General features: G+C 45.4%; 1 protein-coding gene across 1 annotated transcript in view; it reads right to left on the bottom strand.

Moving 5' to 3' along the window:
- Positions 1-12,782, bottom strand: part of nbeaa (neurobeachin a) — a 1,211,357-nt gene that overhangs the window by 511,022 nt on the left and 687,553 nt on the right. The window contains exon 37 of the mRNA XM_070892347.1: positions 2,398-2,564. Within this exon, the coding sequence (XP_070748448.1) occupies positions 2,398-2,564 (167 nt within the window). The remainder of the gene's footprint in view (positions 1-2,397; positions 2,565-12,782) is intronic.

The raw sequence follows: 12,782 nt of genomic DNA, 5'->3' as shown, positions 1-12,782 counted from the left end.
GTTACTACAAGGGAGGGGGGGGGGTGGGTGTCAAGGTGCAGGAGGGAAGTGTGACTGCAGGTAGGTAGGCAGGTATTGTTGTTGTTAAAAAAAGTGCTGTTGAATGTTCACTGTTGGGGATGGTGGGAGGGTGTTATGTTGTTGTGTTACAAATGTTGTTGACTGTTGGGGATTTAAAAAAAAAATTAAAATTAAGTCTTCAATTATTAAACATTTTTATTTAACTTTACAATTGTCGGCAATTGTGTTCTAATAACGTACAGTAAAACATCAATACAATGGTTGGAAACAATGGCCATGGCCAGGCCAGACCAGGCAACGATGAAATGTAACGCAACTGTAACTGTCACCAATGTAAGTTCACGTGAAGCATTCATTTCTGAGCTGCGGACACAGCAGTCTTGCAGCTGCGTAACTACCACGGAGCTTTTCCTGCGGTCTAGGGTGGGGTGGGGGCATGATTTCAACGCCAGCCTGATTGTCCTCGGCCGAGGTTCTCGTCCACATCTCCTCTCTCCCGATGTGGACTGGCAGTCCCATCTGGCAATTCTCAACCCCTCCTGATAGCTAGGTTATGCAACATGCAGCACACCACAATGAACTCAGCGACCTGCTCAGGGTGGTATTGTAGGTTGTCTCCTGAGTAGTCCAGGCATCAGAAGCGCTGCTAAAGCACTCTAATTGTCTTTGACGATATTGCGTGTAGCGCTTCTCGGTTTCCGACTGGAGTTTACGCAGTGGGGTCATGAGCCAGCTGGCAAGGCCATGTCCTTTATACCCCAGCATCCAACCGTGACCTTGTGGCTGACTCTTAAACTGGTCAGACACCGTGCTTTCACGCAAGATGTGCGCATCATGGATGCTCCCTGGAAAATTTGCATTTACTGTCATGATTATTTGCTTGTGATTGACCATGAGCTGCACATTCATGGAGTGGAATCCCTTTCGGTTCAGAAACACCTCTGCATCCTGAAAAGGTGCTCGCAGGGCGATGTGCATACAGTCTATTGCTCCCTGCACCTTGGGGAAGTTTGCTATTCGCGAGAAATCCAAAGCCTTCTCAGGGAAGCTTATAAAGTCCATCCTGCATGTGTAAAGGGCTTCAGTCGAATACAGCAATGTGTGATGTGCTGAGAAATACCGCAAATGTCGCCAGCTGAGGCCTGAAAAGAGCCCGATGCGTAGAAGGAAAGTGCCGCAGTAACCTTAACCTCAACAGGCAGTGCGGTCCTGATGCTGCTGGTAGGCTGCAGATCTCCCTTAATTGGCTGTCATATCTCACTGATGACCTCCTATCGGAAGCGCAGTCTTCTAACACACATGTTATCAGACAAGTCCAGGTATGATCGCTTATCCCTGTAAATGCGTTGGGTGTAATGTCTCCTCTGCAGCAGTCTGCCACCTCTTTGGGCACATAATGCTCTTCAATATACCTTCCCCCATCTCTATTTTGCAGCATGTAATTAGTGATCAATACTGGTTGGGAAATTACAGGCCCCATCACTATAAATCGTTATAAATGCCCTTAATTTGTCCTCAAAAAATAAATGTGATTAGATGATTGGCAAGAGTCAAAAAGGTCTTTAAAATCACTCACAAATTGATTCCCCTGACAAGCACTTGAAGCAGCCTTTTATTTCAGATCCTCCGAGTTAGAAAATGGCGTCCATAGTGCCGAGTAGTGCCCAGTTAAGGTCAGGTGATTGTAGCTTTTCTTCAGCGTCTTTTTGGGCCAGCGATCAGTTGGCCGAATTGTGGGCGAAATGGCGAAAGTAGCGCTCGGCGATAATCTGGGCCATAATCGGGCCATTATAAACACTATTCTCGGCCTTGCACTAGGATGACGTCATATTTTTTTTTTAAAATAGGCTGGGCGATGCAGCTCATGCATGTATGCCGAAAGTTGCACCGGCAATAAATGGTCTATAGTCGGGCGCTCGTTTCCACTTTTCAGCAAATATGGGCAATAGCCTGAATCTCAGCTCTTATTGTAGGCCATGATTTCAGGGCCTACATGTTCTTGACAACTTGGCAAAATTTGTGATCTAATAGTCAGCTGAACAGTAAGCATTTACTGGAACAAATTTGCTATGTGCTAAATTGGCTAATATAGTCCAGTGTAATTAGGCTGCAACCACTTTTGATAGGACACCAAATTTGCCTTATTTGTCGACTAACCAAAGGAATACGATTATTTAAATGCTCAATAAAATGGTCAAGTGCCAAACTAAGCACATGGAAACCAAGTTCTATGAGACCACGTCATGAGGCACTCTGATAACACTTGACTTTTGCCACAGGTCCAGTACAACCCCAGCTGCACTATGTATGCACAATTCTAATGTAATACATAGTGATTTAAAAATTCAGAGTTTTCCACAAATAATGAAGACCTACCTCTGAGAGATGGTGCCCCATGCACCATGCTTGTTTGTAAGGATATTGAGAATCTTCTGTTTTAACTGATTAGCTGTAACATGATCTCGATGCTTCGCAGCACTAATGAGATGGTCACACATCTTCTCTTCTTCTCTTCTATCCGCTGTATATTGAGCACATTGGGACTGTTGATGAAAATTAAAAGGGCAGACTCAATAGAAGCAAAAAAACACATTATTGTGACTGGTAGAAACAGCTTAAAAAATTTCTACAAAATAAGGAATGTAGCAAAACAATTAAATATGTGAAACCACAGAGAATGCAACCCAAATCTTACATGAGCAGAATCAGATCAATGTACTGAAGTCTCAGTTTTTATCAATACAAGATCAAAAGCATGGTAACCTGACAGTCCAAATTGGTAACGCAGTGCAATTATTTTTAAAAGATATGTTGCTTTTTTGCAGTAGGAAAAGAGAGAGACTCTGACAGCAAATACTCACTCAAAGAATAAAATGCAGATAAGGTATAATTTTTCATAGCAGAGAAATTGAGGATTAATTACAATTGGCAAAAAATGCATTCATAATAAATCAGTATTTTTAAAACTACCGAGAGAGCAGAGATAAAGGAAATATCATTAGTCTTTTAAATTGTAAAGATATTTATACATTACAGCCATGAAAATGAAAATTAAAAACCAGTCTGCTTTTCTAACAGCCAGTTCTTTATGGAAGGAAATCTGCCGTCCTTACCTGGTCTGGCCTATGTGACTCCAGACCCACAGCAATGCGGTTGACCTTAACTGCCCTCTGAAATGGCCTAGCAAGCCACTCAGTAGTAAAAAAAACTGCTAAGAAAAACAAGAATAATAAAACCAGACCCACCAGACATCGACCTCGGCAACGACCTCGGACACGACAATGGCACACTTAGCCCAGTCGACCCTGCAAAGTCCTCCACACTAACCTCTGGGGAGTTGTGCCAAAATTAGAAAAGCGGTCCCACAGACTAGTCAAGCATTAGCCTGACAATAGTCATACTCACAGAATCATACCTTTCAGCCAATATCACAAACTCCTCCATCACCATCCCTGGGTATGTCCTGCCCACTGGCAGGACAGACCCACCAGTGAGGACGGCACAGTGGTATACAGTCGGGAGGGACTGGCCCTGGGAGTTCTCAACATTGACTCCAGATCTCATGAAGTCTCATGGCTTCAGGTTAAGCATGGGCAAGGAAACTTCATGCTGATTACCACCTACTGCCCTCCCTCAGCTGATGAATCAGTATTCCTCCATGTTGAACACAACTTGGAAGAAGCATTGAGTGTAACAAGGGCATGGAACTCACTCTGGGGGGGGGGGGACTTCAATGTGCATCACCAAGAGTGGCTCAGTAACACCATTACTGATCCTGTTCGCTGAGTCCTGAACAACAGAGCTGCCAGACTGAGGCTGCAACAGGTGGTGAGAGAACCATCACGAAGGAAAAACCTACTTGACCTCGTCCTCAACAATCTACCTGTCCATGACAGCATTGGTACCATTGATCGTCGCAAAGTCATTGTAGAGACGAAGTCCCGTCTTCACACTGAGGACACCCTCCATTGTGTAGTGTGGCACTACCACTGAGCTAAATGGGATAGATTCAGAACAGATCTAGCAGCTCAAAACTGGGCATCCATGATGCACTGTGGGCCATTGGCAGCAGCAGAATTGTATTCCACCACAATCTGTAACCTCATAGCCCAGCAGATCCCTCAATCTACCATTACCATCAAGCCAGGGGATCAACCCTGGTTCAATAAGGAGCGTAGAAGAGCATGCCAGGAGTAACACCAGGTGTACCTAAAAATGAGGTGCCAACCCAGAGAAGCTGCAACACAGGACTACATGCATGCTAAACAGCAAACAGCATGCTATAGACAAGGCTAAGCGATCCCACATTCAATGGATCAGATCAAATCTCTGCAGTCCTGCCACATCCAGTCGTGAAGGTAGGTGCACCATTAAACAACTAACGGGAGGAAGAGGTTCTATGAATATCCCCATCCTCAATGATGGTGGAGCCCAGCACACAAGTACAAACGACAGGGCTGAAATGCTTGCAACCATCTTCAGCCAGAAGTGCCGAGGGGATGATCCAAATCGGTCTCCAACTGAGGACCTCACCATCACAGAAGCCAGTCTTCAGCCAATTCGATTCATTCAATGTGATAGCAAGAAACGGGGGAATGCACTGCACACAGCAAAGACTATGGGCCCTGACAAAATCCCGGCTCTCGTGCAGAAGACCGATGCTCCCGAACTAGCTGAACATGGACAAAAAAAGCTGAATTACAGGTGAGGTGAGAGTGACTGCTCTTGACATCAAGGCAGCATTTGACCGAGTGTACCATCAAAGAGCCCGAGTGAAACTGAAGTCAATGGGAATCAGAGGGATAACTCTCCACTGGCTGGAATCATACCTAGCACAAAGGAAGATGGTTGCGACGGTTGGAGGTCAATCATCACAGCCCCAGGGCATCGCTGCAGGAGTTCCTCACAGGGCAGGGTCCTAGGCCCAACCATCTTCATCAATAACATTCCCTCCATCATAAGGTCAGAAGTGAGGATGTTCGCTGACAACTGCACAATGTTCAGTTCCATTCGCAACTCCTCAGATAATGAAGCAGTCCAAGCCCGCATGCAGCAAGACCCAGACGACAACAGGGTTGGGCTGATAAGTGGCAAGTATCATTCACACCACACATGTGCCAAGCAATGACTATCTCCAACAAGCGAGAGTCTAACCACCGCTCCATGACATTCAATGGCATTACTATTGCCGAATACCCCACCATCAACATCCTGGGGGTCACCATTGACCAGAAACTTAACTAGACCAGCCACATAAATACTGTGGCAACAAGAGCAGGTCAGAGGCTGAGTGTTCTGTGGCGAATGTCTCACCTCCTGACTCCCCAAAGCCTTTCCACCATCTACAAGGCACAAATCAGGAGTGTGATGGAATAATCTCCACTTACCTGGATGAGTGCAACTCCAACAACACTCAGGAAGCTCGACACCATCCAGGACAAAGCTGCTCGCTTGATTGGCACTCCATTTACCACCTTCAACATTCACTCCCTCCACCACCGGGGTACCGTGGCTGCAGTGTGTACCATCTACAAGATCCACTGCATCAATTCACCAAGGCTTATTTGGCAGCACCTCCCAAACCCAGGTGCATGGGAACATCACCACATGAAAGTTCCCCTTCAAGTCACACACTATCCTGACTTGGAAGTATATCGCCGTTCCTTCATTGGCGCTGGGCCAAAATTCTGGAACTCCCTCCCTGACAGCACTGTCTCCACACAGACTGCAGCGTTCAAGGCGACAGCTCACCAGCACCTTCTCAAAGGCAATTAAAGATGGACAATAAATGCTGGCCTTGCCAGCGACGCTCACAACCCATGAACAAATTTTTAAAAAGTTACGAGTCTGAATACTCTGAACAGTTTCTATGGTCATATTGCTTGTCCAACAAATTCCATTTTTTTTTCTGGGGTGCATAAGGGTTTGTGCTCATCAAAATTGGGAGATGTCAATGATGATGTAGGAAACCTTTTTCAGTTTTTTTTATTCTGTGTCAGTATAAGCATTTTCCGAAGTGAAGTTTTCCCCAAGTTAGATTCAGGGAGATGCCCTTACCATAACAATTAACATTAACACTCAACCTTAGAAGAACACTTCTTACTGCACCAATCATCAGGCTCAATTTTCTCCAGTGATTTGCGCTATTTTTTTGGTGCGCATCGGTTTTTTTGGCCTAAGTTAAAAAATTAAAGTTTCCCCAAGGAATCTGCACCAGCGTAACTGAGCTGGTTACAATTTTGTTAGGTTAGTTTTTCTTTGCGTCATAGGGTCGTAACCTGATGCCTGCGCCAGTTTTTGTCAATTATGCAAGTTTGCCCAATAAAAATTTCTCCTAAGGTGGTGTATCTGACCACTCTTGAAAAAATCTCTGGTGAGTTAAGAAAAAGCAGCGCACATTGAAAAATCTGCGCAGAAAGACGCCATTGTTTTTCAGCGAAGTTTTGGAAGGAGTCAAGAAGACTTAAATTTACATAATAAATATATTTTTTTAACCTTATAATGTAGTAAATGGAAGTTTGATGGAATTCTGTAACTTTTCATATTCTTTCAACTGACACGCCACCACCGAACGTCTGCAAACGGGGCTCGAGGGTCAGAGTGTCGGCTGGCAGAATCAGTCCTGAGCCTGGACACGGGCTCGGCTGCAAAAGAAGCTGGGGGGGGCAGGGGGCTGTGTAAGGCGATCGGAAGGCATCAGAAGCCTTCACTATCCATCAAATCAAGCCCGGGGGGGTTGGGGGGGCTGTGGAAGGCGATTGGGGGGCATCACAAGCCTGCACTATCCATCGAATCAAGCCTGGGTGGGTGGGGGGGGCTGTGGAAGGTGATCGGAAGGCATCAAAAGACTGCACTACGCATCAAATGTAGCCCGGGGGATTGGGGTGGGCGGGGGGGGTTCCTGATCATTGCGCCTGCTCAGACCTGGGTGTGGTTCATACAGACCTGTGGGGAGAGAGAGAGAGAACAAAGAACCTTGTCCTGCCTGCCGTTTAGAGCTTTTTGCAAAGGTAAAATTTAAGCTTGGGTCAATACTGACAATGCCATACCTTGTGCAAGCCTTCTGCATGATGGTACTGCGGAGGAGACAGTTGATTCGACGTCCACGCATGAGGAACCTCAGAGCCCGTGGGTGATGGGCAAGAGGCCTTACCCACATCGGGTATATCGAGACAGGCGTTTGTATCTACACCTGAGTGACGCAGACTGTGTCAGAAGGCTGCGTTTCCGCAAAGAAGTTGTAGCTGAGACCTGTGAGCTAGTAAAAGCAGACCTGCAACCTAGAAGCCTCAGAAGGACTGCTTTGTCAGTTGAAGTGAAGGTTACAGCTGCACTTTCATTCTATGCGTCCGTATTCTTCCAAGCTACAACTGGGGATGTGTGCGCCATTTCTCAACATGCAACACATGTCTGCATTCGGCAGGTGACTGCTGCACTATATGCCTGGAAGAATGACTACATAAAGTTCCCCAAGACCACTTAGGCAATGCGTGACAGGGCTGTGGGCTTCTCCAGGATTGCTGGCTTCCCAAAGATACAGGGTTGCGTTGATTGTAACACATCGCCTTGCGAGCACCTTTGGAGGATTCCGAGATGTACAAGAACAGAAAAGACTTCCACTCCATTAATGTGCAGCTCGTGTGTGACGACATGCATCGCATCTTATCAGTTGATGCAAGATACCCTGGGAGCACCCATGATGCATTCATCCTATGCGAGAGCATTATATCTGCCATGTTTCAGCAGCAGCCGGAAGGGCAGAGCTGGTACTGGGAGACAATGGGTACGGCCTCGCCACCTGGCTCATGGCACCCCTACACACAACCCGGGCGGAAGCTGACCAGGAATAAAACATGTCGCACATTGCGACGTGCAGCATAATAGAGGGGACCATTGGTATTTTGAAACAGTGTTTCCGATTCCTGGACCATTACGGAGGCTACTTGTTATAGTCCCCTGAGATTGTCGGTCAGTTCACAGTTGTATGCTGCATGCTGCATAACTTAACCATCATGACGCAACAGCAGATGGTAGTAGAAGACCCACCTGAGGCGAGAGTGGCTGATGATAATGATGAGGAAGATGCAGATGACGAGGAGGACGAGGAAGCCATGCAACTACCTGGATCCGGAGCACGACGGCGGAGGAGGGCGGGCCGTCATGCTCCTTTAACGATTGCTCGAGCCTTGCGCCAGCAGCTCATCCGTGAACAGTTGCTGCCTGAAGGCTCAGCGGCAACTATTCCAAATGGACCATGTTTACTGTTTGGACCTGTTTCATAATGTTGTGTTGTGTAAATGGAACAAATGATGGAAATGATTCAGTTATAATTTAAAATATATTTTATTCAGAAGTTTAACAATATGTTTGTATTTAACTTAACTTTAACATATTCTTGTATCAAACTTTAAAGTTTTCACTTAAGATCACTTACAAACTCTAAGATCACTTAAAAGCTTTAAGATCACTTACTAACTTTTAAACTTGTAAATTTACATCACTTAGAAAAAACTTTTAATTTGGGAACAGTTACAACATAACAATAACAACAACAACAGCAGCAGAGAAAGGTTGCACCCATATCTCCTCCACCTTATTCTAAGACCGCCTGCCGCGCTTGGTCTTGGTGACTCCACCACCTGCCCGCAAGCGGTGGCGCAGTGCTTCTTGGGTTGGTACCAAGCTTATTCTTTCTAAATGGGTACTTTTCTGAATGGCAGGCAGTGACTAGTGGGGTACCGCAAGGTTCTGTGTTGGGGCCCCAGCTGTTTACATTGTACATTAATGATTTAGACGAGGGGATTAAATGTAGTATCTCCAAATTTGCGGATGACACTAAGTTGGGTGGCAGTGTGAGCTGCGAGGAGGATGCTGTGAGGCTGCAGAGCGACTTGGATAGGTTAGGTGAGTGGGCAAATGCATGGCAGATGAAGTATAATGTGGATAAATGTGAGGTTATCCACTTTGGTGGTAAAAACAGAGAGACAGACTATTATCTGAATGGTGACAGATTAGGAAAAGGGGAGGTGCAAAGAGACCTGGGTGTCATGGTACATCAGTCATTGAAGGTTGGCATGCAGGTACAGCAGGCGGTTAAGAAAGCAAATGGCATGTTGGCCTTCATAGCAAGGGGATTTGAGTACAGGGGCAGGGAGGTGTTGCTACAGTTGTACAGGGCATTGGTGAGGCCACACCTGGAGTATTGTGTACAGTTTTGGTCTCCTAACCTGAGGAAGGACATTCTTGCTATTGAGGGAGTGCAGCGAAGGTTCACCAGACTGATTCCCGGGATGGCGGGACTGACCTATCAAGAAAGACTGGATCAACTGGGCTTGTATTCACTGGAGTTCAGAAGAATGAGAGGGGACCTCATAGAAACATATAAAATTCTGACGGGGTTAGACAGGTTAGATGCAGGAAGAATGTTCCCAATGTTGGGGAAGTCCAGAACCAGAGGTCACAGTCTAAGGATAAGGGATAAGCCATTTAGGACCGAGATGCGGAGGAACTTCTTCACCCAGAGAGTGGTGAACCTGTGGAATTCTCTACCACAGAAAGTTGTTGAGGCCAATTCACTAAATATATTCAAAAAGGAGTTAGATGAGGTCCTTACTACTAGGGGGATCAAGAGGTATGGCGAGAAAGCAGGAATGGGGTACTGAAGTTGAATGTTCAGCCATGAACTCATTGAATGGCGGTGCAGGCTAGAAGGGCCGAATGGCCTACTCCTGCACCTATTTTCTATGTTTCTATCTCAGGTAATGCGCACCTGTTGATGGTGGGGTGGGGGCGCAGGCGGCAATTTGGAGGGCCCTGCTTGGGGCTCTTTAGAGGCTGGTCTGGGGATTTGAGTAGGAGTGGCAGTTGATTCTGTCAATGGGCGCAGGGTTTGGGCGTGTTCCCTTATTGCAGTAGCTAAATCCAAAATTCCCTCCCTCATGTTCGCTGACAATGTCTCACCTATCTATGACATGCCCTCCCTCATGTTGAGGAAAAGTGTGTTACCTACCTGCAACATTCCCTCCCTCATGTTTACTGACAGCGCATCAGCTACCTGCGACATTCCCGTCCTCATGTTCACTGACAACGCATCAGCTACCTGCGACATTCCTGCCCTCATGTTCACTGACAGCGCATCAGCTACTTGCGACATTCCCTCCCTCATATGCACCGACATGGTTTCAGCTGACTGAGATATTCTCTTCCTCATGTTCCCGGACAGTATTTCCATTTCTCGTGAGAGTGTTGTTACTTCTCCCGACAGTCCCACCCCACTGATGGTGTCCAGGAGTGATCGTGTAAAGTCAGTGCTCTCCGCACTCATTGCCATCATCTGAACCACATCTGTTAGATTCTGCACCTCATGAGAGCGCGGTCGAGCTCTCCTTCCCCTCCTCACCCTGGGTGTGCCTCGCTGCACCCCACTGGAATCCCTAGCCTCGGACTGTGGGAAACCATGGAATGTCCCATCAACACTCAAACCACTAGTCAAGGAAGGGGCTGGCACCTGCACCTCCTCCAAAGTCATTAAAACAGTGGAGGCTTCATCCATCCCCTCCCACTACCCCTTCCCCTCACCCCCATGCTCTTGGTCTGGAAGATGTTCTCCTCTTCAGGTTCGTCCTTGTCAGAATCTTTTTCTGCATCGTCAGGGTTGGCCTCAAGTTCTGCAAAATATAACAGAACAGACAAATGGTTAACAGCAGAGGAGGGGGCAGGGTGGGTGGCATGAGTAGGCTCACACAGCGCAGGCTGATTTGAAGGACCACAATGAATGAAAGCACATTGCATCAACCAAAGCGTAGCTGACTGAGACCGAAGCATGGCTAGCCCGCGCTGTACTTAACATTTAGGAAAGCCAGACTGTGGAGTTTGCAGGACTTTCTCCCTCGAGTGTGGGCCCAGCTTGTGCAGTGGTGGTTGATTTCTCCAGGCAGGACCCATCAAAGCAGTGACTCTCTCTTCCAAGGGGGTCAGTGTGTGCAAATTTGCCGGGCCTTCTCCTGTTCTGAGTTTTTTCTCATTTGTTGTGAGCCATTTTCCTCTGCAAAAATGAAAATATAACTTTTTAGAGAGGGTATCTTTCTGCTGGGTGGGACATAGACAGATGGTCACATTTACAATTCCATTGAAAAATGAAAATGTTACTTACACTAACTACTTGACCAAGGTCCTGCCAGTTCTTTTTGCATTGGCCTCCAGACCTCAGGGTGGTCACCATTGTACAGTAATCTTGTGCAAGCTGGTTCCAGCGTTTCTTCATTTCTTTGGGTGGAACTTTTATGTGACCTCTGCTGGTATCCAGCTCCTGCCATCTGCCCTCAATCACAGTAACTAGTGCCTCCACTTCATCCTGTAAGAAATTCTTGGTGCTGGCACTGCGTTGCATCTTGTATTGCAGCTCCGATTTTTCGAATGATAATTACAGTTCTCACACAGCACTCAAGATTCTCACACACACAACTGGCTCTTTAAAAATGGTCGATTGCAGACTGGAAGCTGTACTGCGCATGCACACCCACAGCAATTCACGTTAAAACATCCGTTTTTTTTCACACATGCGCAGAAGGGGCGGCATCATTTTTTCTGTGCAGTCAGTAGGCTCCACCCCCCTGAGACTACTGGACAGGCTTGCGGCGCCAATTTTGAAAAATACAGCGGGGAAACTTGGCACATATATTTTTGGAGTAGTTCTGGACGAGAAAAACGGGTGTAACTCTGGCAATACGCAAAAAAACAGCTTTGGGCAAAATTGAGCCCAAAATTTTACTACAGTCAATACATTCCACTGATCTTACAGATTGAGACTGATATAATGCCAAACAATGTAGAAAAAAATTATTTTTTGCTATGGATTCATGTCCACTTGCAATTAGCTTGAGGTTGTGCAAACTTAGTTCATGTGATACCATTGCAACCATCAGTCCACATTAGATTTAAACCTGAAAGGGCAGCAACACACAGTTCCTTTAGACTATTTGCAATCAGAAAGAACAATTACACTGCCCACAAATATTTTCATACCTATTTTCTGAAGATTGGAAGACTCGATTAAGATATAGTGCTGGACTTACATAAGTTTATTACACTTTAATCAATTTAACATACCATTTCCATTGAATAGTTCTGCAAAAATAAGAGCATGCCCGCTTTACATTTAAGATTTATATAACTTTAATATAATAAACCATCACTCATCTGGAAAGCTCAATAGTCGTAATTATGATTCTGAACTATGTTATGAAGCAACTTATTGCCTTCAGAGTATATATAAGAAATTAATGTAACCATTTGCACAAACTTTATTTTATTAGATATAGTTTGGCAAACAAGGATCAGTGCAACAGATTCATTGATTATCTCCCAAAACTACATCTTGGTTAAATATATTTTTATACCTCCTTTTATATCAATGTTTACAATAAGTTAGTAATTTATATATATTTTTGTAATTTGCTTTTGTTAGTTGATTAATGTGGCGGAGAGGTAAATGAAAACAATGGGAGTGAGTATATGTGTGGATGCAGAAAATATGCTGACCGAGGCAAAAATATTTTTTCTGTCCTCTTACATGTCCATGGCTAATCAGTAGTAGGTCCATTTTGCAATGCGTTTCAGAATATCTAATCTCTCTATGGATTATACACCAAACTTTCTTAAAAAGGACAGGTACAGAGTTATTTACCACAAATATAGTTCTCTTAAATGCACTGGATTATTAATTGACATGTCCCTAATATGCAGTACATTAGTAATGGTAC

Source organism: Pristiophorus japonicus, chromosome 10 (genome assembly GCF_044704955.1).
Source record: "Pristiophorus japonicus isolate sPriJap1 chromosome 10, sPriJap1.hap1, whole genome shotgun sequence".
Taxonomy (NCBI): domain Eukaryota; kingdom Metazoa; phylum Chordata; class Chondrichthyes; family Pristiophoridae; genus Pristiophorus; species Pristiophorus japonicus.
The sequence above is the reverse complement of the archived record's forward strand: the minus strand, read 5'-3'. Positions and strand labels throughout refer to the sequence as shown.